The sequence below is a fragment of the Pristis pectinata genome, chromosome 13, assembly GCF_009764475.1.
Source record: "Pristis pectinata isolate sPriPec2 chromosome 13, sPriPec2.1.pri, whole genome shotgun sequence".
Classification (NCBI taxonomy): domain Eukaryota; kingdom Metazoa; phylum Chordata; class Chondrichthyes; order Rhinopristiformes; family Pristidae; genus Pristis; species Pristis pectinata.
The window spans coordinates 994,721-1,021,754 of NC_067417.1; the positions used below are offsets into that span (position 1 = coordinate 994,721).

Here is a 27,034-nt window from a genome sequence, read left to right on the forward strand (position 1 = left end):
CTTATCCATGCCGACCAAGGTGCCTATCTCAACGTCCCACTTGCCCGTGTTTGGTCCATATCCCCCTATCCATGAACCTGTCCAAATGTCTTTTAAACATTATAATTGTACCCACCCCACAACTTCCTCTGGTAGCTCGTTCCACACACTGTGATGCAGGGAGGGGAGGGAGACGGACATTGTGCAGGCAGAAGGGATTAGTTTAGTTAGGTGTTTAATTACTAGTTTAATCAACAACATGGAGAGCCGAAGGGTCTGTTCCTGGGCTGTACTGTGCTATGTTCTAGGTTCTATATACTCACACCCTCTGTGTGAAAAACTTGCCCCTCTGGTCCCTTTTAAACCTTTCCCCCCTCACCTTAAACCTGTGCCCTCTAGTTTTAGACTCCCCTACCCTAGGGAAAAGACTGTGACCATTCACTCTATCTGTGCCCCTCATGGTTTTATAAACCTCTATAATGTCACCCCTCAGCCACCTTCACTCCAGGGAAAACAGTTCCAGCCTGTCCACTCTCTCCTTGTAACTCAACCCCTCCAGTCCCGGCTACTGAAGCCCATACAGACCACCTCTAACTCCCTCCCCTCATCGACCTCCTCGGTTACCTCTTCAAAAAACTCAAGTAAATTCATGAGACACAATCTCCCACACACAAAGTAGTGCTGACTATCCCTAACCAACTCGTCTTTCCAAATGCATGTATATCTTATCCCTCAGAATCCCCTCTAGAAACCTGCCTACCACAGATGTTAGGCTTATTGCTCTATACTTCCCAGGTTTTTCTTTGCAGCTCTTAAATAAAGGCACAGCATTCGCCACCTGCAGTCTCCCGGCACCTCACCCGTCAGTAACGATGACGCGTGTACCTCAGCCAGGGTTCCCGCGATTTCTTCTCCAGTGGGTGACGTGCAGAGATCAGTCTCAGTCGATTTGTCAATGGTTTATTGGAGAGAGCGAGGTTACAGAACAAGTAGGGGTTCCCCAAGGTCAGGGTTCAGGGATGGGTGTTGGAAGTGGGTATCCCCTGGGCTCAGGGGCAGGGGTCAGAGGTCCCGCAGGGACGGGGCTGCCCCTGGGTCGGGGAGCCTGGGCAGGACATCTGGCTGGGTGGCAGACAGTTGGCAGAACAAGCAGCGTGTTGGTGAGTCCACATCCTGCAGACAGACGGAGACCAGCTTCCCACACACGGTGCACTGTGGGGGGATGAGACACGTCAATGGAAGGAAGCGCACACATACACACACCAATACACACACAACTACCCTCTCACACATGTCGGTAACACACACTGACACACACCGGTAACACACTCACACACACACAGGTACATACAGTGTGTACACACACTCGCCAGTACACACGGCAAGTGTACACACACACACTCATGGGGACACACAAGTTCACCCAAACTTACAGGAACACACAATACATTCACACACAGGTACAAGCACATGGGCACGCACACCTTCACACTGAGGTTAGTAACTTGCCCCCCCCACACACACACACACACACGTACATCAGTCCCCTTTCCAAAGCTCCTGTCACATCTGCTTCCACCAGCCTTTAGGCTACAGTCCTGATCACAGCGACAGTGACCTCATCTGCCCTCTGGATTGTTCTCCTTCAGTACGTGTCCCCTGGACACAGAGCCCTCTCGCTCACAGAGTGGTTGTTGCAGGGAAGGAGGCTGTCCGGTCCATTGTGCCTGTACCAGCTCTATGTGTGAGCAGTCACTCTAGCCCCCCCATCCCTTGCCCTTCCCCCACTGCTCTGCAAATCCTTTCAATACTATCCAGCTACCTTTCGAACGCCACTGTTGAATCTACCTCCATCTCTCCGCCAGCAGTGCCCTCAACCACTCTCTGTGGGGAAAAGGTTTTGCTTTTTAACCAGTCACCATCCCCCAATGGGGCAGCTTCTCTTCTGCTGTCTCCATGCTCTGTGATTTTAAATCTCCCTGTCCAATCCCCCACCACCTCCCCACAGCTCCTCTGTTCCAAGGAGAACAACTCCAGCTTCTCCAGCCTACCCACATTAAGGGAAGTCCCTCAAGCCTTGGACCTTTGTAGCAAACCTGATCCATACCTTCTCCCAGGACCTGATGTCCTTTCCACAGTGAGGGCTCCAGGACTGGACACAGTTTTCAGTCTGGGGCTGGACCAGGGATCTCTCAGTTTCATGTGACCTTTGCTAATTTTGGATTTTGTCAATAAGGTGACTTTCTCTTTCACAGTTTTCTCAGTCTGTAGCTAGCAGCAGGTACCTCAGTAACCACAGATGTGCCAGGGAGTTTGAAGGGGAGGAAGGGGAGGGGGTGGGGGCAAGGACGACATCAAACACCAAACCTGGGTAAATTTCTCCCCATACAGTTTCCGCTGGGATTTGACAGCCGGGATGTGGTCCAGTCTTTCGATGTTCCATAAACGTACGGTGGAGTCCTGGGAACAATGAGATATCTGATGAGATGGGATGAGCACCCAGGTACAGCCCAGGTTCAGTCCCCTGGAGAGGGTGGTGGTAAGCTGCTGCCCCTCTGGGGCAGCGGGAGTTCCAGGACTTGGACCCAGTGATGGAGTTGTCACAGCGGTGCGTGACATGGAGGGGAAGCAGCCTCATCCTTGCTTATGGTGAGATTTTGGGAGGTCAGAGGCCTCCTGTGTATCTGTGCTGACCCATCCGCACCAGTTACCACCACTCAGTCTGCAGCCTCTAAATACCTCCCAAATGTTGTGAACTCTCTGCCTTCTCCACCCCCTCAGGCAGTGTATTCCAGACTCCAATCATCTCTGGGCAAAAAGATTCCTAATACCCTCTAAGCCACTTGCCTCTTTCATCAGACCCATTGCCCTCTAGCTGTAGATACCACTGCCGTGGGGAAATGTTTCTTACCATCTCCCTCTCTGTGGCTCTCATTCCTCTGTACCCCTCTATCAGGTCCCCCTCACTCTCCCCTACCCCAGCCTCTTCTCATAACCAAAGCTCTCCATCCCGGGCACCACAATGGAGAATCCCCTCCGGACCCTCACCAGTGCAGTCACACCCTTCCTACAGAATGGCTGCCCGTACATAGTACAGAGGGAGATCCCAAGGAGGAAGGAGCGGGGCTGGGTGGATGTCGTGGGAATGGAGGTTGATGTGGTCCCCAGGGCGGGCCAGTTGATGCCGATGGAGAGGTGGTCAGGCTGTGGGGTACGGATGTGGTGTCAGGGATCACAGGGAGGTGAGGCTGGCAAGGCTCAAATTCCAGGGGGAAGTGTGACTGCTCCCAACCCCTCAGGGGGGACGGGGGTTGTGGTGAGCTCCCTTCACCCCCTCCCCCTACAATCAGCCCAGAAACAGGAGGAGAAGTGGTCAGTCATTGATGCACATTGTAAACAGCAGGGACCCAAGCACTGGTCCCCATGGTAACCAGTCACAATCAGGTTTATAGTCACTGGCGTGTGTTGTGAAACATGTTGTTTTGCGGCAGCAGTACAGCACCAGACAGAAATTACTATAAGTTACAAAAATAAATAACTCGTGCAAAAGAGGAATAACGAGGTAGTGTTCATGGACCGTTCAGAAATCTGACGGCGGAGGGGAAGAAGCTGTTCCTGAATCGTTGAGTGTGGGTCTTCAGCTCCTGTACCTCCTCCCTGATGGTAGTAACGAGAAGAGGGCATGTCCCGGGTGGTGAAGGTCCTTAGTGACGGATGCTGCCTTTCTGAGACACCGCCTCTTGAAGATGTCCTCGATGGCGGGGAGGGTGGTCACTGACCTACCCAAAAGCAACCCATTTATTTCCTACTCGGGTTTCCCATCTGGCAACTAATTCTCAGTCCTTGCCTGTATCACCCCGAATCTCATGTCTCTAACACTGACGTCCTATGTGTCACATCAAATGCCTTCTGAAATCCTTCATGTACCTCATCTACTGGTTCTCCTTCATCCATTCCCCACCTCTGGAGCACTGTGCGCTGTTCTGGTCATCCTATTACGTGAAGGGTGTGGAGGCTTTGGAGAGGGTGCAGAAGAGGTTCACCAGGATGTTGCCTGGATTAGAGAGTGTTAGGTATAAGGAGAGGATGGATAGACTTGGATTGTTTTCTCCGGAGTGTCGGAGGCTGTGGGCTGATCTGATAGAAGCTTATAAAGTTATGAGAAGTGTAGATAAAGCAGTTAGTCAGTCTTATTGCCCAGGGTGGAAATGTCAAATACTGGAGGACACAGCTTTAAGGTGAGGGGCAGAAAGTTTAAAGGAGATTTAAGAGGCAAGTTTTTTGTTTACACAGAGAGCGGTGGGTGCCTGGAACAGGCTGCCAGGGGAGGTGGAAGCAGATACAACAGCAACATTTAAGAGGCATTTAGACAGACACATGAACAGGCCGGGAATGGAGGGACACAGACCATGTGCAGGCAGATGTGCAGTTTAAATTGACATCATGGTCAGCACAGACATGGTGGGCCGAAGGGCCTGTTCCCATGGTGCACCATTCTATGTTCTAGTCTATTAGTTACACCTTCAAAAATCTCCCGTAGGTTTGTCAGACACAATCTCCCCTGCATAAATGGACCTTGTTTAAGCTGCTCTGTGATTACCCGCTTTATAACAGACTTGAGCATTTCCCAGTTACTGGTGCTACACCCTTTAGTCTCTCTGCTCCGTTTCATCCTCCTTCAGTTTTTTAAACCGTGGGGTTACATTTACCACCTTCCAGTCTGTACCGACGATCCCACAATCTGCAGCACTTCACAAGATGACAACCGGTGACAAACATTTCCATGATTTCCGCTCCCGATGCAAGAGATCAAACCCTGGGGATTTATCCCTTTTCAGTCCCAGTAATTTCTCTGGGTCGACTTACTAACTAATACTGATCTCCTTCTCCCCCAGAATCTTGGTTCCTTGACATATCTGTGGTTAATCTGGGCCCTTCTCTGAAGATGGAACGATTTCGTTACACCCCATCGTGAATCCTCGACCTTCCGACAGCAACGAATCTCCATTCCCTTCACTCGCCTTTTCTTTCCTTTCCATCCACGGAGATTTTATCGTTCACGTTAATGCTCTCTGCGAGTTTACTCCCATTCTCTATTTTCCTTGCTCCTCAATTGTCCAACATACCCAAGTTAACCCACCCTCCGTTCCTGCACCCTCCGTACCTGCACCCTCCGTACCTGCACCCTCCGTTCCTGCACCCTCCGTTCCTGCACCCTCCATACCTGCACCCTCCATACCTCCACCCTCCATACCCACACCCTCCATTCCATTACCAACACCCTCCATACCTGCACCCTCCATACCTGCACCCTCCATAACTAAACCCTCCATACCATACCTACACCCTCCATACCTGCACCCTCCATACCATACCTACACCCTCCATACCTGCACCGTCCATTCCATACCTGCACCCTCCATTCCATACCTACACCCTCCATAACTACACCCTCCATTCCATACCTGCACCCTCCATATCTACACCCTCCATTCCATACCTGCACCCTCCATACTGCACCCTCCATTCCATACCTGCACCCTCCATACTGCACCCTCCATACCTGCACCCTCCATACCTGCACCCTCCATTCCATACCTACACCCTCCATACCTGCACCCTCCATTCCATACCTACACCCTCCATACTGCACCCTCCATACCTGCACCCTCCATACCTGCACACTCCATTCCATACCTGCACCCTCCATACCTGCACCCTCCATACCTGCACCCTCCATTCCATACCTACACCCTCCACACTGCACCCTCCAGACCTACTCCCTCCATTCCATACCTGCACCCTCCATACCTGCACCCTCCATTCCATACCTGCACCCTCCATACCTACACCCTCCATTCCATACCTGCACCCTCCATACCTGCACCCTCCATACCTGCACCCTCCATTCCATACCTACACCCTCCATACCTGCACCCTCCATACCTGCACCATCCATACCTGCACCCTCCATACCTGCACCCTCCATACCATACCTACACCATCCATACCTGCACCCTCCATACCTACACCCTCCATTCCATACCTGCACCCTCCATACTGCACCCTCCATACCTGCACCCTCCATACCTGCACCCTCCATACCATACCTACACCGTCCATACCTGCACCCTCCATACCTGCACCCTCCATACTGCACCCTCCATACCTGCACCCTCCATACCTGCACCCTCCATTCCATACCTGCACTCTCCATACCTGCACCCTCCATACCTGCACCCTCCATACCATACCTACACCCTCCACACTGCACCCTCCAGACCTACTCCCTCCATTCCATACCTGCACCCTCCATACCTGCACCCTCCATACCTGCACCCTCCATTCCATACCTGCACTCTCCATACCTGCACCCTCCATACCTGCACCCTCCATTCCATACCTACACCCTCCACACTGCACCCTCCAGACCTACTCCCTCCATTCCATACCTACACCCTCCATACCTGCACCCTCCACACTGTACCCTCCACACTGCACCCTCCATACCTACACCCTCCACACTGCACCCTCCATACCTACACCCTCCATTCCATACTTGCACCCTCCACACTGCACCCTCCATACCTACACCCTCCATACTGCACCCTCCATACCTGCACCCTCCATTCGTTACCTGCACCCTCCATACCTGCACCCTCCATACCTGCACCCTCCTTTCCATACCTACACCCTCCATACCAGCACCCTCCATACCTACACCCTCCATACCAGCACCCTCCATACCTACACCCTCCATACCAACACCCTCCATACCAACACCCTCCATACCTGCACCCTCCATACCTACAAAACTGGCTTTAAGTTCAAAACCCTAGTTTCCACTTGACCTGTTTCCCTGACAGACTGCATTCAGAACAACAGAAAGGGTTGTATAACTGTTGTAGTTCCTGCATTCAGTCCCCAAACATAAGCCATTCTGATCCACCATCGTGCCTTTCAGTGAAGGTTTGCCACTGTAAGGTGGCAACTCACTCCTGGGGAATGTGATGGGCTCCTCTCCAATGCAGGGGGCAGCACTGAGCCACCACTCCCAGTGGTCATGGTACCGGATGCCTGGAGTCTCCACACCAGCCCAGCTTTCCCTCCTGCTGCTGTGATGGGTTTCCAAGGGTGCACCCCTTCCTGGCCCGTTCTGTCCAGCAGGCATTGGAGGCAGTCACTCCTGTGGCAGTAGACCAAGACCATCTGACGGTGTGAGGGATAAAGTCATTACCTTACAGGCGGACAGAACCCACTTGTTGTCCGCAGAGATTGCCACATCCGTCACCCAATCGTGGTGATCCTGGGGAGGGAAGAATCCCTGGTTAGCTCCTTCTGCTCCCAGGCCTACCTCTCACCAACACTCACAGGCCATTTGACCCCTCTTTCCCCTGCTGGAATTTCTGCTTCAAACCCTCCCGGGCAGGTTACATTGAGAGCTGGAACCCAGGTCAGAATGTAGAATCCACTAAGCAGCTCTCGTCTGGGGACCTCATCAGCACCCATCTGAACACAGCCCGAGTCTCACTCCGCATAGTCCTGGTGTGGTGGGATCCGAGGACAGGACTTCCAATCCCACCCCAGAGACTTCCGATCCCACGGGACCCCCAGTACTGAGGGAGTGCTGCCCAATCCCACCCCGGAGACGTGATCACTGGGGACCCCCAGTACTGAGGGGTTACTGAGGGGGTGCTGACGGGTTGCTGAGGGGGTACTGAGGGGGTGTTGCGTTGTCAGGGAGCCACTTCTCACGAGACAATCCAGGGCCTCCCATTCAGGGATGGCCCAGCACAATTCTGAGGATCGACCCCACCCCAGAGTGGGGCAGAGTCGCTGGGCCCCGGGGGAATGTTCCTCTCTCAGCCAACATCACGTGACCTTGACCCCAGCACTGGGAATGGGTTGCCTTGTTTCAAACACAACAACCGTAACAAGTGTGGTGTAGTGTGTTGTGTGGCCAGTCTGGGACCACTGGTCTCTGTGACAGCCTTGCTGTGGGCTGACCCTCTCCCTGAACACACTTCCCCAGACTCCAATTCCCTTCCTGCAGCAAAGTCTATTGATCTCAGCCTCGAATGCACCCAACACTCCGTTCCACAGGCTGACAGCTCCTTATCCCAGTCCTAAACAGCTGAGCCGTTACCCAGAGTCTGAGACCCTGGTTCAGACCCTCCTAACTGGGGTGAAGGCCTCTCAATCCCCAATCACCACCCTCATCTCACAGCAAAAGCTCCTTGGCCAACCTTTGTTGATCAACCCTGGTGACACAGCCATCTCCTGTTCTCAGACACCGAGCTTTCTCCTCATGGGAGAGGTCCCGCAATCTGACCATGCCCTGTCTACATGTGAAGTCCTCGTGGGAGAGGTCCCACAATCTGACCATGCTGTCTACACGTGAGGTCCTCGTGGGAGAGGTCCCGCAACCTAACCATGCTCTGTCTACATGTGAAGTGTAACCAAGGCCAGCACCTTCAAGACCAGTTTCCTGTACAGGCCAGTTGTGTCCCAGATAGATATCGTTTGGTCGTAGGATCCAGCTACAATCAGATTTGCTGTAGGAATATAACAGAGCCAAACAGTTAGAGCAACTTTCAAAACAGGAATAGAGCAAAAGCAGAGTAACAAGTTATTATCTGGCATCCATTCCCGCTCGCCATCACTGCCCAGTGACCCCTGGGCTGGAGTGAGGGGGTGGGGGGGAATCAGCCAGGGTTCCTGCTCCCCATCACTGCCCAGTGACCCCTGGGCTGGAGCGAGGGGGTGGGGGGGAATCAGCCAGGGTTCCTGCTCCCCATCACTGCCCAGTGACCCCTGGGCTGGAGCGAGGGGGTGGGGGGAATCAGCCAGGGTTCCTGCTCCTGGTCACAATCAGGTGTCCAAGCTGCTCTGCATGTGATCAGAGCTCTGCTGGACTGAGTGCCTCTGGGTCTGAGGTTTGTGGGTTCAAGGTCCATTCAGAGACTCAGGGGAGTGAGCTAGATCCAGGCTGACACACTGCAGCCATTTGATAGAGGACAATAAGTGACAGCAGGCAGTTAACCCCGTGTCCAAGACAGTACCTTTGTGCTCACGCTGTGGGAGCCTGCTGCCTGAACACTGGTGACCATGTCCCCTGCTGTATTAGTGACTACACCTCGGACACAACCTTTCTGGCAACTCCAGCAGGTGAAAAGTGCTTCAGAAATGCAAGACTTCTCTTTCTCATTGCCAGTGGCTTTGTGTGGTATCTGCACAGTCCCTCCGCCCGGCTCAGTCACCACCCTCGGACAACACACAATCTGCTGTTGGAACTCAGCAGGTCAGGCAGCATCTGTGGGGGAAAGGAATTGTTGACGTTTTGGATTAAAATCCTACAATGGGACTGATGCAGGGTTCTGACCTGAAACGTCACCAATTCCTCTCCCCCCACGGACGCTGCTCGACCCGTTGAGTTCCTTCAGCAGATAGTGTGTTGCTCCAAACTCCAGCATCTGCCGTCTGGTGTCTCCATCCTGGCACAGTCTGGTGGTCACCTCTGGTTACCCACATGCCATCACCGTGTGAACTCACCATCTTTGGACACCGCGCAGGAACTGATGCAGCCCTCATGACCACCTGCAAGTCTCAGGGGCCCCCGGGAGCGGAACTGACCCGCTGAGACATCCCAGATCAGCAACGTCCTGTCCCAGGAAGCCGTGCAGAGTGTGTTCCCCGGCTGGGTGAAGCAGCAATCTGACACCACGTTACTGTGCCTGGCGAGCAGGAATCGGGCAAGTCAGCATGGGAATGGGAGGCAACGGGGACAGGGCATGGTGGGGGGGCAGGGGGAGAGGGAGAAGGAAGATTAGGGGTAAGCTTCGCACTCCCAATCTGTCAAACCACATTCTTCCTCCACATGAGAAACCAAACCCAGCACAGACTGGGTGGCCACTCTGCAGAACCCCTGCATTGTCCACAGAGGCAACCCTGAGCTTCTCACTGCTGCTACTTTATTCCCATCCCACCCACTGTATCGGTCAGTGACCTCCTGTACTGCTACAGTGAGGCTCAATACCAGCTCGAGGAACAGCAGCTCATCGTCTGTCTGGGTACATTGCAGCCTGCACGGCTCGGTATTGAATTCCACTTTAGGCAACTCGCTCTTTCTTTCTTAACCTACATATCGACTGGACCAACCAAACTGGCAAGGGTATTGTAGAAGAAGAATTTGTGGAGTTGGTCAGGGATTGCTTCTTAGAACAGGAACAGGCTATTTTAGATTTGGTCATGTGTAATGAGGATGGATTAATAACAGATCTAGTGGTTGAAGATCCTCTTAGGAGGCAGTGACCACAATATGACAGAATTCTGGATGCAGTTTGAGGGTGAACCCCACAGGACTAAAACCATTGTCTTCAACTTAAATAAGGGCAGTTGTAACAGTATGAAGACAGTGTGTCTAAGGTGACTTTGCAACAGGATATAGTCAGAGTGAGTGATTCGGTGAAAACCTGGCAAATGGAGCGTAATGGAGGTCAGGTGCAGTAGTGTAGCGGTTAGTGTAACGCTCTACAGCGCCAGTGACCCGGGTAAGGAGTTTGTACGTTCCCCCCGTGTCTGCATGGGTTTCCTCCGGGTGCTCTGGTTCCCTCCCACATTCCAAAGACGTACGGGTTAGGAAGTTGTGGGCATGTTCTGTTGGCGCCGGAAGCGGGACGACACTTGCGGGCAGCCCCCAGAACACTCTACGCAAAAGATGCATTTCACTGTGTGTTTCGATGTACATGTGACTGATAAAGAAATCTAATGTGGGGAAGTGTAAGGTCATGCACTTCAGTAACAGGATTCAAAGGTGGATTATTATCGAAATGAAGAAAGACTGCAAGTTCAGAGGGATCTCTGTGTCCTAGTGCATGAACTACAAAACGTTAGCAGGCAGGTCCAACAGGTTGAGAAGGCAAACAGCACGTTGGCCTTTATTGCCAAGGGGGTGGGGTTTAAGAACAGGAGGTTTTGTTATAGTTGTACAGGGTGTTGTGAGGCCACACCTGGAATACTGTTCATAGTTTGGTCCCCTTGCCTAAAAAAATAACATTGGAGGCAGTCCAAAGGAGATTCACCAGGCTAATTCCTGGGATGAGAGGGTTGTCCTGTCAAGAGAGGCTGGACAGTTGGGTCTGTATTCCTTGGAGGTTAGAAGAACGAGGGGCGACCTTATTCACACATACAAGACCCTGAGGGGGTTTGACAGGGGAGATGTTGGGATGTTTTCGCCAGTGGGAGAGTCACACGCAAGGGGACAGAGTTACAAAACACAGGGCTGGTCAGTTAAACCTGAGGTGTGTAGAAATGTCTTCTCTCGGGGGTCGGAGGGGTGAATCTCAGGAATTCTCTGCCCCAGAGGGTGGGGGAGGCCGCGTCATTGAATATTTAAGGTGGAGAGAGATAAATATTTGAAAGACGGAGGAATTGAGGGTTATGGGGAACTGACACCAAAGAGGAGTTGGGGCCGGTGTAGATCAGCCGTGGTGATAGTGAATGGTGGGGCAGGCTAGAGGGGCTGAGTGGCCTACCCCTGCTCCTATGTTCTTGTGTGACCAAGAATCCACCTGTGACTTTGGCTCAGTTTTTGTCTCTCCATTAGTGTTATCAGGTAGTGCGTCGTGTAATCACCCCCAACAGCCCCATCGAAGCTGGTCTCACCCACCACAGATATTCCCCTTGTCCTATCCCTCCCTCCCTCCCTCCCTCCCTCCCTCCCTCGCCTTCTCTGCAACTTAACATTATCAGTTTTACCTCTCCCAGTTTTGGTGAAGGGTCTTGGACCCATTCCTCTCTCCACAGACGCTGCCTCAGTTTGTGTGGCAGCATTTTCTCTTTTTAGTTTGGATTTCCAGCACTGGACACCCAGGGGAAGGGGAGTTATCACCTGACCCCTCCGTGTGTCCTATCACACCCCACACCCAGGGGAAGGGGAGTTATCACCTGACCCCTCCGTGTGTCCTATCACACCCCACACCCAGGGGAAGGGGAGTTATCACCTGACCCCTCCGTGTGTCCTATCACACCCCACACCCAGGGGAAGGGGAGTTATCACCTCTCCCCTCCGTGTGACCTATCACACCCCACACCCAGGGGAAGGGGAGTTATCACCTCTCCCCTCTGTGACTTAGTGAACACGACACCAGCCTCCCAGATGTGAGGGAGCTGCATGAACGAAGAGTCAGGGCTTCACTGGGGCTGTTGGTAAACGCTGTGTGTACGCACAGGTAGCAGGGGTCCGCACTGAGGGCTGCATGTGTTTGTGTGCAGTGTACATCAGAACATCGGAAACAGGAGCAGGAGTTGGCCATCTGGCCCATCGAGCCTGCTCCGCCATTCAATAAGATCATGGCTGATCTGTCCGTGGACTCAGATCCACCAACGTGCCTTTTCCCCATAACCCTTTATTCCCCTACTATGCAAACATCTATCCAACTGTCTCAAATATATTTAATGAGGGAGCCTCTACTGCTTCCCTGGGCAGAGAATTCCACGGATTCAATACTCTCTGGGAAAAGCAGTTTCTCCTCATCTCCGTCCTAAATCCATTCCCCTGAATCTTGAGGCCATGTCCCCTAGTTCTAGTCTCACCTACAGTGGAAACAACCTTCCGTAATTTTATATTTTTATAAGTTCCCCTCTTATTCTTCTGATTTCCAGCGAGTATAGTCCCAGTAATCTCTCCTCATAGGCTAACCCTCTCATCTCCAGAATTAATTGTTTATTGACTACAGCTCTGCCTTCAATACAATAATCCCAAGGAAGCTTGTCGCCAAACTCCGAGACCTAGGACTCAACACCTCCCTCTGTAACTGGATCCTTGACTTTCTAACCAACAGACTGCAATCAGTGAGGATAGGCAGCAATACCTCTGGCACAATTATTCTCAACACTGGTGCCCCACAAGGCTGCATCCTCAGTCCTCTACTCTACTCCCTATACACTCATCACTGTGTGGCCAGATTCTGCTCTAACTCCGTCTACAAGTTTGCAGATGATGCCACTGTTGTAGGCCGTATCTCCAACAGCGATGAGTCGGAGTACAGGAAGGAGATAGAGAGCTTAGTGGAATGGTGTCATGACAACAACCTTTCCCTCAATGTCAACAAAACAAAAGAGCTGGTCATTGACTTCAGGAAAGGGGGCAGTGCACATGCACCTGTCTACATCAATGGTGCTGAGGTCGAGAGGGTTGAGAGCTTCAAGTGAACATCACCAACAGCCTGTCCTGGTCAAATCGCGTAGATGCCACGGCCAAGAAAGCTCACCAGTGCCTCTACTTCCTCAGGAGGCTAAAGAAATTCTGTTTGTCCCCTTTGACATTCACCAACTTTTACCAATGCACCATAGAAAGCATCTTATCTGGATACATCACGGCTTGGTATGGCAACTGCTCTGCCCAGGACCACAAGAAACTGTAGAGAGTTGTGCACACAGCCCAGCGCATCACGGACACCAGCCTCCCCTCCTTGGACACTGTCTTTGCGTCTCGCTGTCTTGACGAAGCAGCCAGCATAATCAAAGACCCCACCCACCCAGGTCATTCTCTCTTCTCTCCTCTTCCATCGGGTAGACGATACAGGAGCCTGAAGGCACGTACCACCAGACTTAAGGACAGCTTCTACCCCACTGTGATAAGACTATGGAACGGTTCCCTTATACGATGAGATGGACTATGACCTCACGGTCTACCTTGTTGTGACCTTGCACATTATTGCACTGCACTTTCTCTGTAGCTGTGACACTTTACTCTGTACTGTTATTGTTTTTACCTGTACTACATCAATGAACCCTGTACTAACTCAATGTAACTGCACTGTGTAATGAATTGACCTTTACAATCGGTACGCAAGACAAGCTTTTCACTGTACCTCAGTACAAGTGACAATAATAAACCAATACCAGTACCAACCTGGTGAACCTCCTCTGCAATGCCTCCAAAGCCAGTATATCTTTCCTCAAGTAAGGAGACCAGAACTGCACATAGTACTCCAGGTGTGGCCTCACCAGTACCCTGTACAGTTGCAGCATAACCTCCCTGCTCTAAATTCAATCCCTCTCGCAATGAAGGCCAACATTCCATAAGACCATAAGACATAGGAGCAGAATTAGGCCATTCAGCCCATCAAGTCTGCTCCACCATTCGATCATGGCTGATTTATTTTTCCCTCTCAACCCCATTCTCCTGCCTTCTCCCTGTAACCTTTGACACCCTCATTAATCAAGAACCTATTAACCTCCGCTTTAAATATACCCAATGACTTGGCCTCCACAGCCGTCTGTGGCAATGAATTCCACAGATACACCATCCTCTGGCTAAAGAAATTCCTCCTCATCTCTGTTCTAAAGGGATGTCCTTCTATTCTGAGGCTGTGCCCTCTGGTCCTAGACTCTCCCACTACTGGAAACATCCTCTCCACATCTACTCTGTCTAGGCCTTTTAATATTCTGTGGGTTTCATTGCGAACCCCCTCATTCTTCTAAACTCCAGTGAGTACAGGCCCAAAGCCATCAAACGCTCCTCATACATTAACCCTTTCATTCCTGGGATCATTCTTGTAAACCTCCTCTGGACCCTCTCCAACACCATTCTTCCTTAGATATGGGGCCAAAACTGCTCACAATACTCCGAATGTGGTCTGACCAACGCCTTATAAAGCCTCAGGAACTGGAAACGTTCCTGACTCTAGTCATTCCTGAAGTATCACTACTCATGCCTCCACAATCTCTTCAGCTACCCCTTTCAGAACCTTGGGGTGTTGTCCATCTGGTCCAGGTGACTTATCCACCTTCAGACCTTTCAACTTCCCAAGCACCTTCTCCTTATTAATAACGACTACACTCACTTCTCCCCTCTGACTCTCTCGAATTTCTGGCATGTTGCTGGTGTCTTCCACAGTGAAGACTGGTGCAAAATACTTATTCAGTTTGTCCACCATTTCTTTGTTCCCCATTGCTACCTCTCCAGCATCATTTTCCAGCGGTCCAATGTCTACCATTGCCTCTTTTACTCTTTATATATCTGAAAAAACTTGTGGTATCTTCTTATATTATCGGCCAGCTTACCTTCATATTTCATCTTTTTTTCCCCTTATTGCTTTTTCAGTTGCTGTCTGTTGGTTTTTAAAAGCTACCCAATCCTCTAGCTTCCCACTAATTTTTGCAATATTGTGTGCCTCTCTTTTGCTTTTATGCTGCCTTTGACTTCCCTTGTCAGCCACGGTTGCCTCATCCTCCCTTTAGAATGCTTCTTGTTCTTTGGGATGAACTGATTCTGTGTCTTCTGAATTACTCCCAGAAACTCCTGCCATTGCTGCTGTACCGTCATCCCCTTCCAATCAACTTTGGCCAGCTCCTCTCTCATGCCTCTGTAGTTACCTGTACTCAACTGTAATACCAATACATCCGATTTTAGCTTCTCCCTCTCAAACTGCAGGGTGAATTCTATCATATTATGATCACTGTCTCCTTAAGGGTTCCTTTACCCTAAGCTCCCTAATCAGATCTGGTTCATTGCACAACCCCAAATCCAGAATTGCCTTTTCCCTAGTGGGCTCGACCACAAGCTGCTCTAAAAATCCATCTGATAGGCATTCTACAAATTCCTTCTCTTGGAATCCAGTACCAGCCTGATTTTCCCAACCTACCTGCATATTGAAGTCCCCCATGACTACCGTAACATTGCTCTTTATACATGCCTTTTCTATTTCCTGTTGTTTCTATCTCCTATCTATCTATGTTCTACGTTCTATGTTGTAACTTGTACCCCACATCCTGACTACTATTCGGAGGTCTGTATATAACTCCCAGGGTCTTTTTACACTTGCAGTTTTTTAACTCTACCCACAAGGGTTCTGCATCTTCTGATCCTATGTCACTTCTTTCTAAGGATTTGATTTCATTTATTTACCAACAGAGCCACCCCACCCTCCCTGCCCACCTGCCTGTCTTTTCAATAGGATGTGTATCATTGGATGTTTAGCTCCCAGCTGTGATCTTCTTTCAACCATGACTCTGTGATGCCCACAACGTCATACCTGCCAATTTCTAACTGCGCTATAAGCTCATCAACTTTATTCCGTATACTGTGTGCATTGAAATATAATACCTTCAGTCCTGTATTCACCACCCTTCTTCTCAAATTTGTCTCCATGTTGCCTGAAGTTAAATTCTTTTTCCTTTCTACACTTTCTGCCTTATTCTTTATTCTGGAGACTTCAGTAACCTCACCTGTGCTCTATCCATACTTTTCCAATCTGTTGAACCCATCTGCAGCCTTTCACCATTTAAATAATAATCTGATCGTCTATTTTTCCTTCCAAAGTGGATGACCCCACATTGTACTCCATCTGCCAGACCCTTGCCCACTCACGTAACCTATCTATATCTCTCTGCAGACTCTCCGCATCCTCTGCACAATTTGCTTTTCCACTCAATTTAGTGTCATCAGCAAACTTAGATGCACTACACTCGATCCCCTCTTCCAAATCGTTAATGTATATCGTGAACAGTTGTGGGCCCAGCACCGACCCCTGCGGCACCCCACTCACCACTGATTGCCAGCCAGAGAAACACCCATTTATCCCAACTCTGCCAATCCTCTATCCATGCTAATACCTTACCCCAACTCCATGTAACCTCATCGGATGAATTAGTCTTTTATGTGGCACCTTATCGAACGCATTCTAGAAATCCAAGTATGCAACATTCCCCTGTTCTCCTCTACCCACTGTGCTCATTGTATCCTCAAAGAACTGCAGTAAGTTTGTCAAACAGGACCTGCCCTTCCCAAATCCATGCTGTGTCTGCCTGATGGAACCACTTCTATCCAGATGTCTCGCTATTCCTTCCTTAATGATAGCTTCAAGCATTTTCCCGACGACAGGCGTTAAGCTAACTGGCCTATAGTTACCTGCCTTTTGCCTATATGCTCTTTTAAACAGTGGCGTGACATTCATTGTCTTCCAACGTGCTGTGTGACATTGAGTGCTGGGTGTGCACATACATGCAGACTGCAGGCATGTGAGCATTGCGTGCATGGGCTGCAGTGTCACGTGCACATGCTTAGAGGGTCAGGCCGTGAAGTGTCAGCACACAAGCACCGAACTGAACCATTCCCCCAGTGTGAGCACTCACAGACCGGCTGCTGCTGAATACCTGGTCTGCACACCGCACTGGGTGCTGTCCCGGACCCTGGGGGGGAGCCCCCCACCCCCAGGCACCCCCTGTGACCCACAGGACTCAGACCCGGGGTTACACAAGTACAGGCACAGCTGGGGAATGAGGACCGTAAACCACAGAGTAGCAGCACCTCCCTAAACGTGCCAGTTGCCACACACTGCAGCTCTGGCCTTGTACGGAGGGCTGACCTGTCCCGTCCACAGCAGGTACCTACCTCTGCAAGGACAGGGTGGTTCTGTGTGCCAGGACATCCCAGATCCGGGCTGTGCAGTCACAGGATGTGGAGGCCACGCGTTGTCCATCAGGACTGAATCGACAGCGGGTCACGGTGCTGCTGTGCTGGTCTGTGCCAAGAAACAGCAGAGATCTGTCCTGGTGCCACAGCGAGGGGTGGTGGGGGAAGAGGGGAGGAGGGAGCGAGGCAGAGAGGGAGGGAAGGCTAAGGGTAAGGAGTGGGGGTGTTGTGTGACCAAGGGAATGGGGTGCAGGGAGGAGAGGAGAGGGAGCGTCCTCCGTCCCCCACCCCACCCCCTCCCCACCTCCTCCGTCCCCCACCCCCTCCCCTCCCCACCTCCTCCGTCCCCCACCCCCTCCCCTCCCCACCTCCCCACCCACCTCCGTCCCCCACCCCCTCCCCTCCCCACCCTCCTCCGTCCCCCACCCCCTCCCCACCTCCCCACCCACCTCCGTCCCCCCACCCCCTCCCCTCCCCACCTCCTCCGTCCCCCACCCCACCCCCTCCCCTCCACCCCCACCCTCCTCCGTCCCCCACCCCTCTCCCCCTCCCCACCCCACACCCTCCTCCGTCCCCCACCCCTCTCCCCTCCCCTCCCCACACCCTCCTCCGTCCCCCACCCCACCCCCTCCCCTCCCCACACCCTCCTCCGTCCCCCACCCCACCCCCTCCCCACCTCCTCCGTCCCCCACCCCTCTCCCCCTCCCCACCTCCTCCGTCCCCCACCCCCTCCCCTCCCCACCTCCTCCGTCCCCCACCCCTCTCCCCCTCCCCACCTCCTCCGTCCCCCACCCCCTCCCCTCCCCACCTCCTCCGTCCCCCACCCCTCTCCCCCTCCCCACCTCCTCCGTCCCCCACCCCTCTCCCCCTCCCCTCCCCACACCCACCTCCGTCCCCCACCCCTCTCCCCCTCCCATCCCCTCCAACCTCCATCCCCCACCCCCTCCCCTCCCCACACCCACCTCCGTCCCCCACCCCTCTCCCCCTCCCATCCCCTCCAACCTCCATCCCCCACCCCCTCCCCTCCCCACACCCACCTCCGTCTCCCACCTCTCTCCCCCCATCCCCTCCAACCTCCATCCCCCACCCCCTCCCCTCCCCACACCCACCTCCGTCCCCCACCCCTCTCCCCCTCCCATCCCCTCCAACCTCCATCCCCCACCCCCTCCCCTCCCCACACCCACCTCCGTCCCCCACCCCTCTCCCCCTCTGTTCTCCCCTCAGCCTCCCTCCGCTGAATCGCTCGTTACCTCTCAGGCTGAGGACGGTGGTGCCAGACTCGGCCTCTCTGATGTGGACGGTGTTGTCAATGTCGCTGCCACACACAACGTGCTTCCCGTCGAAGGAGACATCACAGCAGGTCAGGGGTCGGCAGTGAACCACGGCCCACTGAGGGGGAACAAGGGTCAGCACATCAGGGGTCAGCAGGGAACCACAGCCCACTGAGGGGGAACAAGGGTCAGCACGTCAGGGGTCAGCAGGGAACCACAGCCCACTGAGGGGTAACAAGGGTCAGCACGTCAGGGGTCAGCAGGGAACCACAGCCCACTGAGGGGGAACAAGGGTCAGCACGTCAGGGGTCGGCAGTGAACCACAGCCCACTGAGGGGGAACAAGGGTCAGACCGAAGACGACCATTCAGCCCATTGTGCTCTGCTGGCTCTCCAACCAATCTCCCTTCCATTCCTTCTGTCCACCCACTCCCATGAAAGTTACCGTTCAACCCCCCCCCTCCCGATTCCCTCCCTCCCTCCCCGTGAACAGACACTCCAGGCCCTTGGGACACCGATCGGGGAGACTCCCACTCTGATGGCCCTCGGCACCCCTCACTGCATTGGTGGTCACGCCATGGAGCATGATCAGGGTGGGGGGGTTGGGGGGAGGTCTATCTGTGCCAGGACACCGCAGTGGTGGGGTGGGCACCCCTGGCGATGGGGTAAACCTGCCACAGCTGGGCGAGGTTTGCCCAGTGTTGGTTCACTCACCACCTGCCACAGGAAAAGTCCAGCAGCTCTGTCCTTCAGGACCTGGCCAGCTCGTCAGTGGTTGTGCTACAGTCAGCAGTGGGCACTGGTCCCGTTCCCCACCCCCCCAACAATCGAGTACATCCGGTGGTTATTCCAAGTGTTTAGTGTGGAGAACCCTGATTCATCAGCTGAGGGAGGACAAGAGGTGGCGATCGGGAGATTCCTTGCCCACAGCAACACAAACTGTGGAGGAACTCAGCGGGTCGGGCAGCATCTGTGGAGGGAGATGGACAGTCGACGTTTCGGGCCGAGACCCTTCATCAGGACTGGAAAGGGGGGAGATGGTCGGTATAAACAGTGGGAGGAAGGGGTGGGGTGGATCCAGGGGGGTGATAGGCAGGTGAGGGAGGGGGGAGAGTGGGAATGGTGTCAGAAGCCGGGAGGTGAGAGGTGGAAGTGACAAAGGGCTGAAGACGATGGGATCTGATAGGAGAGGAAGGTGGAGCCTGGGATAAGGAGGAGGTGGGGAGGGGAACCGGTGGAGGGGTGTGTGGATGGTGGGCAGATTGAGGGTGGGGGAGGGGAAAGAGATGGGGTGATGGGGGCCGGGTGATGGGATAAGGGAAGAGGTGGGGGGGGGGGGATGTTGGAGAAACCAATGTTGAGGCCATCAGGTTGGAGTCTCCCAAGACAGAACATGAGGTGCTGTTCCTCTCATCTGCGTCTGGCCTCAGCTTGGCAATGGAGGAGGCTATGGACAGACACGTCCGTGTGGGAATGAGGAGTGGAACTAAAATGGCTGGCCACAGGGAGATCCCGGCTGGTATGGCAGACAGAGCGAAGGTGCTCGACCTTGTTTGATCTGATACCATCAGATCCCATGGGTTCAGGAGTGTTGAGGACTCACAGCGCTCTTCCTCCTCACCCATAGACCAGCGTTGTCCCGTCTGATGGGTCTGACAATAGACCCGTATGGCATGGACACAGCCCACCACGCCCATGCTGACCATCAAATACCCATCTGGGCAGAGAACAACTGCCCACATCTGGTGTAGAGGTCAGTGCCAGGCAATGGTTTTATTCTTGGGCAAAAAACAATCTGCTGCTCAGTGGGTCGGGCAGCACCCGTGGGGGAAAGGGATGGTCGACGATTCAGGTCGAGACCCTGCATCAGGACTGGTAGAGGGGAGATAGCCGGTATATAGAAGGGGGAGGGAGGGGGAGGGAGCTGATAGGTGGAGCCAGGTGGGGGAGGGAAGGGTGGAGACGGTGACAGGGGCTGGGAGGTGGAGACAGCAAAGGGCTGCAGATGTTGGAATCTGATGAGAAAGGAAGGTGAGGATTGGAACCGGATAAGGGAGGGATGGGGGGCAGATGGGAACGGTGGGGAGGGGTTTTATCTAACCTGAAACGTTGACTGTCTCTCTCTCTCTACAAGTGCTGTCTGACCCACTGACTATTTCTAGCATCTGGTTTTATTTCAGATTTTCACCATCTGCAGTACTTTAAGCCCAATAATAAAGGCTTGGTCGGGAGATGTGTCTCTGTATTAGATTTGTAAATGCTCAGAGATCATCAGCCAGATGTGTGTGTGCAGACTGTTCTTACGGTGCTGACACTGGATGAAGAGTCGTCGGCAAACACCTACCAGAACTTTTCTGGTTTCAACATCCCAAGCCTTCAACGACTTGTCCCAGGAAGAAGTGAACAGTCTGCAGTTTGAAACAAAAACAATGTAAAGCTGGTTCTAGAAGGCAACTAAACTGCTCCAATGATCTCGTCTTGAAGCTGGCCTCTGGTGCTGTCTGTGTGGAGTTTGCACGTTCTCCCTGTGACCGAGTGTGTTTCCCCCGGGTGCTCTGGTTTCCTCCCACACCCCAACGACGTGCGAGTAGGAAGGTTAATGGGGTACTGGACATTGTCCCTAGTGTGTGGGTGGGTGGCAGGGGAATGGGAATTGGGAATGCATATAGGTTCCAGGGAAAATGGGTAGGTTCTGGGATTGATGGGATTACATAGATGCAATGGGCTGAATGGCCTCCTTCTTTGCTGTGAGATAATATAGTGATATTTGGAAAACTTGCTGTGACAAGAGTGTCCACAGGCAAGGCCAGTCCAGGGCTGCAGGTCTCCCTGAGGCACTCGCTGCTGCCTGTGCAGCTTCAGGACATTACAGTCTGACATGTCAATCCCCTCCCACTGCCTGTTCATCAGCACGTTCCACACCCCCTGCAGCAGAAACATCACTCTCCTTTGCCAATCACTTTTGATCCACATCCTTGGTCACCAACTCTCCTGGAAAACCGAAAGCAGTTTCAACTTATTCACTTCTTCAAAATACTTGCTGATTTTGTACACCCCTGTTAAATCTCCCCTTAACCTTCTCAGCTCTGAGGGCAACTCCCCATAACTGGAGTCCCTCATTCCTGGGATCAACACAGAACATAGAACAGTACAGCACAGGAACAGGCCCTTCAGCCCACCGCGTTGTGCTGAACTGATTAAACTAGTAATTAAACGCCTCACTAAACTAATCCCTTCTGCCTGCACAATGTCCATCACCCTCTGTTCCTTGCACACCCATGCGCCTGTCTAAGAGCCCCTTAGATACCACTGTCGTATCTGCCTCCATCCCCACCCCTGGCAGTACATTCCAGGCACCCACTGCTCTCTGAGTAAAAAACTTGCCCCCACATCTTTGAACTTGCCCCCTCTCACCTTAAATGCACACGCTCTGGTATTAGACATTTCAATCCTGGGGACAAAGATACCGGCTGTCTACTCTATCTGTGCCTCTCATAATCTTATAAACCTTTCCCCTCAGCCTCTGCCACTCCAGAGAAAACAACCCAGGTTTGTCCAACCTCTCCTTTGAGCTCATGCCCTCTGATCCAGGCAGCGTCCTGGTGAACCGCTTCCATTCAGCAAATGCCTCAGTCAGTAAACCTCGTCCACTATGCAGCCTTCACCTCCTTCCCATAACAACTGGGGGGAGATTTTCAAGCAGGGGACAGTCACGATCTGGGGTTTGCTGTCGCAAGTGTGGATGCAGATACGATTGTCACTTTCAGAGGGTAACTGGACAGATATTGGAGAGGGGGAACATTGTAGGGCCACAGGGAAAGAGGTGGGCAATGGGACAGACTACGTGGCTCCAGCAGAGGGCTAGCACAGGCTCAATGGGCCAAATGGTAATGAAACTCTATCCTATAGCATGGTCCAATACTCAACTCAGTAGCCAAATGGATGGAAAATGATGTTTCATGAAGCTGCAGTTTACTGGTGAGTTTGTAGGAGGGGCAGTGAAATCTCCCACCAGACTGGCCTCAGCAACACACACACACACACACACACACACACACACACAGACACACACACAGACACAGAGAGACACACACACAGACACAGAGAGACACATACACAGACAGACACACACAGACACGGTCAGTCCCAATCTGCAGTACAATTCACTCAGCTTCTCTGTCTCAGGCCTCAGCTGGCAGTGGACAGAGATCGGCAGTCGCAGAAAGCTCACCTTTGGTTGTCGGGACTTAGGCAGCACTCAGTGACGGGAGCAGTGTGCAGCCCAAAGACAGAGATGTGGGCTCCAGTTGACACGTCCTGGCAGAGGCAAACAAGGAAAGCTCAGTCACCCTCGGACCCTCACACATGCCAAGCAGCAGCGTCAGTGATCGTTCCTCAGTTCTACACCACATCATTATGGAGACTGCTGCTGACACAAAACTGAGAAAGGCAATGAACAGACAGGACTGCTGCAGGGGCAGGGGCAGGGGAGGTTTACCACCAGCCGAGGGAGGTAATACAGTGCTGAGAGACACGAGGAGAGGCAATCGGAACTAAATAGTACAATGGAGAAGGCTGGGCTGCAGGAACACGCAGCTCTGAAACTTACAGACAACTTAAAAGGAACATTGTCACATCCCCTGGGGTAGGGAGAGGTTCCCGCTCCGGGTCAGTGCAGGGGGGGAGCGGGGTGCGCGGGGTGGGGGAGCAGGGGAGGGGGGGAGGAGGGGAGGGAGGGGAGGGGAGGGAGGGGGAGGGGAGGGGAGGGGAGGGAGGGGAGGGGGGAGGGAGGGGAGGGGGAGCACCTTGTGGAATCTCAGCACCCATGGGTGCTGTCCAGTGAAGGATGAGCTGATGGACAGTGGGCTGCTGCACCCTGGGATAGCTGTGTGATGGAGGTCTGATGCTCGGGTTGACTGATGTTGGTTGAGGTGTCAGTCAGGGCGTGAGGTGGTGGGATCCACAGCCTCACTCACACAGTGGTTAAACATTTCACTACAGGATGGGTTACAGACAGACGGAGGATTCTTACCCAGAGAATCGCCGTCTCATCAAACGAACAGGTGAGAAACCTGGTGTTGCTGAAACAGAACCTGCAGCCGCTGACCGGGCGGGTGTGGCCCCGATACACCCGGAACGGGACCTGCCCAGAGATACCAGAGGGGTTAATGGGGGAATGGGGTCCCAGCCCCCACACTGACCTCCCCCCACACACAGACTGACCCCTCACTCACACACACACACACCCTCCAAATCTCTTCCCCCTTCCCCTAAATCTGTGTCCTCTAGCTTTATCTACCTCTGATATGGGGAAAAGTTTCCTGCAGCAACCCTACGTACACCCCTCACAACTTTCTACACCTCAGCCATGTCCCCTCCTAACCCCCTCCTCACCAGGGAGAACAGACCCAGCCTCTCCACCTAACAGAATGCTCTCCCAGGCAACAGCCCCCTCTGCACTCTCTCCAGTGCGGTCACACCCCTCCTGCAGTGTAGTGACCAGAACTGCACACAGTGCTCCAGCTGTGGTCTGACCAATGGTCTATAAAGGTGGAGCATCACCTTCCTGCTCTGGTACTCAGTGCTCCCCCGACTGATGAAGGTCAGTGTTCAATATGGAGACAGAAGTCACTGCAGATACTGCAAATTTGGGTCAACACACCAAGGAGCTTTTTTTGCATCCTGCAACTGCTGTGTTGTTAAGATGATTCAATTGTGGTATTCTACTAGAATTGGGCAGGTCTCATATCGTTAGCGTAATGCTATTACAACACCAGCGACCCGGGTTCAATTCCGGCCACTGTCTGTAAGGAGCTTGTATATTCTCCCTGTGCCTGCGTGGGTTTCCTCCGGGTGCTCCGGTTTCCTCCCACGTTCCAAAGACGTACGGGTTAGGAAGTTGTGGGCATGCTATGTTGGTGCCAGAAGCGTGGCGACACTTGTGGGCTGCCCCCAGAACACTCTACACAAAAGATGCATTTCACTGTGTTTTGATGTACATGTGACTAATAAAGAAATCTTATCTTGTTCCAAAGCCAAGTGAAGGGCCAGTGAGATTGCAGCTGCTGTAGACCTGTTGTGGCAGTAGGCAAATTGCAGCTGGTCCAGGTCCTTGATCAGGCAGGAGTTAATTCTAGCCATGACCAACCTCTCAAACACTTCATCACAGTAGATGTGAGTGCTACTGGGCAATAGTCATTGAGGCAGCTCACCCTGCTCTTCTTGGGCACCAGTGTGATTGATGCCCTTTTGAAGCAGGTGGGAACCTCTGACTGCAGCACCAAGAGATTGAAGGTGTCCTTGAATACTCCAGCCAGTTGGTTGGCACAGATTTTCAGTACCCTGCCAGGTACACCGTTGGGGCCTGACGCCTTGTGAGGGTTCAACTTTTGAAGGACGTTCTGACGTCCGCCTCCGAGACAGAGATCACAGGGTCGCCAGATACTGTGGGGATTCGCACAGGTGTAGGGTTATTCTCCCTTTCAAAGTGTGTATAAAAGGTGTTGAGCTCGTCAGGGAGTGAAGCATCACTGTCATTTATGTTGTTAGGTTTCCCCTTACAGGAAGTGATGGCATGCAGACCCTGCCACACTGTCGTGCATCCAATTGTGTCTCTAACTTCACACTGAATTGCCTTTACGCTCTCACGATGGCCTTCCGTAGGTCGTACCTGGACTTGTAGGGTTCTGGATCACTGGTCTTGAATGCCACAGATCGAGCCTTCAGCAGACTGCGAATCTCCTGGTTCATCCAGGGCTTCTGGTTTGGGAAAACTCAGTATGTTCTCAATGGCACACACTCGTCCATGCAGGTCTTGATGAAGTCGATGACGGCCGTGGCATATTTATTCACGTCCAACAATGAATCCCTGAATATGGTCCAGTCCACTGATTCAAAGCGGTCCCGTAAACGCTCCTCTGCCTCTCTTGACCAGACCTTCGTGGTCCTCACCACTGGTCCTGTGGTCCTCAGTCTCTGCCTACATACCGGGTGATCAGACTCGCCAAAGTGCGGGCGCGGGATGGCACGGTAATTGATCTTGATGAAGGTGTAACAGTGATTGGGTGTGCTGGCTCCTCTGATCCCATGAGGTTCAGGAAAGCAGTACCAGAGGAGCAGAGAGACCTCAGGGTGCAGATTATGGAGCTGGATTGATCCAGAGAGATCCCAATCTCCAACTGCAACACACTGGGATTCACCAACAAAAAGAAAAGATTCTTCTGAGTACCTGCTGTGAACATTTTCTCTAAATCCAATAATGGTTACTTACCACATGCTCAACAGGCTTATATGATGCATTCACTCCGGCCAACATTACCTCACCACCCCCAGTGTTCCCTGGTGCCTGGCTATGGAGTCGACTGGGAGAGGCAGCACCTCACAGTGGGTCAGCTCGCTGTTCACCCAGGGAGGGTGACGATGTGGAGGGAGAGGGTGTGGAGGGGGAGGAGGGCGAGATGGAGGGGGGAAGGGGGGAGGGGTGAGGTGGAGGGGGGAAGGGTGGAGGGGGGAAGGGGGAAAGGGAGGGAAGGGGAGGAGGGGGAGAGGTGGAGGGGAAAGGGGGGGAGGGGTGGGGGAAAGGGGGGAGGGGTGGAGGGGGAAGGGGGAGGGGGGGGGTGGAGGGGGAAAGGGGGAGGGGGGGGTGGAGGGGGAAGGGGGAAGGGGGAGGGTGGAAGGGGAGGAGGGGACGGGAGGAGGGGAGGGGGGAGGGTGGAAGGGGAGGAGGGGAGGGGTGGAGGGTGAAGGGATGGAGGGTGAAGGGATGGCTGTGCAGGGTGTGACCCCGGCCCCTCGGCCCGTCTCCCTCTCCCTCTCCCACCTGCGTCAGGCTCTGCTGCTCCCGGCTCCCGGCCGGGCCGCCGCTCTCCGCGGGCTCCGCCGCCAGCGGGTCCCCGGGCGGCTGCGGGTCGTCCTCCCGGGGGCAGCCCAGCGGCATGGCGTCCTCCGTCACCCCGGCAACCGGATCACGTGGGTCCGGAGTCGCGCTTGCGCGCCACTGGCCCCGGAACGGGTTCGATCCCCCCGTCACCTCCACACCCCCCCGGGCTTCTCCCCCTCCCCCCCCGTCAACCTCCCACCCCCCCCCCTCTCCCTCCCCCCCCGTCACCTCCACACCCCCCCCTCCCCCTCCCCCCCGTCACCTCCACACCCCCCCCTCCCCCTCCCCCCCGTCACCTCCACACCCCCCCCTCTCCCTCCCCCCCGTCACCTCCACACCCCCCCCTCCCCCTCCCCCCCCCCGTCACCTCCACACCCCCCCGGGCTTCTCCCCCTCCCCCCCGTCACCTCCACACCCCCCCCGGGCTTCTCCCCCTCCCCCTCCCCCCCCCGTCACCTCCACACCCCCCCCGGGCTTCTCCCCCTCC

General features: G+C 53.7%; 1 protein-coding gene across 2 annotated transcripts; it reads right to left on the reverse strand.

Moving 5' to 3' along the window:
• Positions 1–923: 923 nt before the first annotated feature.
• On the reverse strand, positions 924–26,611 carry LOC127577141 (WD repeat-containing protein 88-like). 2 transcript variants are annotated; one of them, XM_052028070.1, is made up of 11 exons: positions 26,488–26,611; positions 23,701–23,811; positions 22,900–22,985; positions 21,013–21,076; positions 18,649–18,787; positions 17,378–17,507; positions 9,532–9,713; positions 8,452–8,534; positions 7,217–7,285; positions 2,347–2,439; positions 924–1,191 (listed from the first exon to the last, which is right to left on the reverse strand). In XM_052028070.1, the coding sequence occupies exons 1-11, from the start codon at positions 26,602–26,604 to the stop codon at positions 1,042–1,044; spliced, it is 1,224 nt and encodes a 407-aa protein (XP_051884030.1). In that variant the 5' UTR covers positions 26,605–26,611; the 3' UTR covers positions 924–1,041. The 2 variants fall into 2 exon arrangements, with proteins under 2 accessions (XP_051884030.1, XP_051884031.1); XM_052028071.1 differs by lacking the exon at positions 23,701–23,811 and having other exon boundaries at positions 26,488–26,605.
• Between the last annotated feature and the right edge of the window lie 423 nt (positions 26,612–27,034).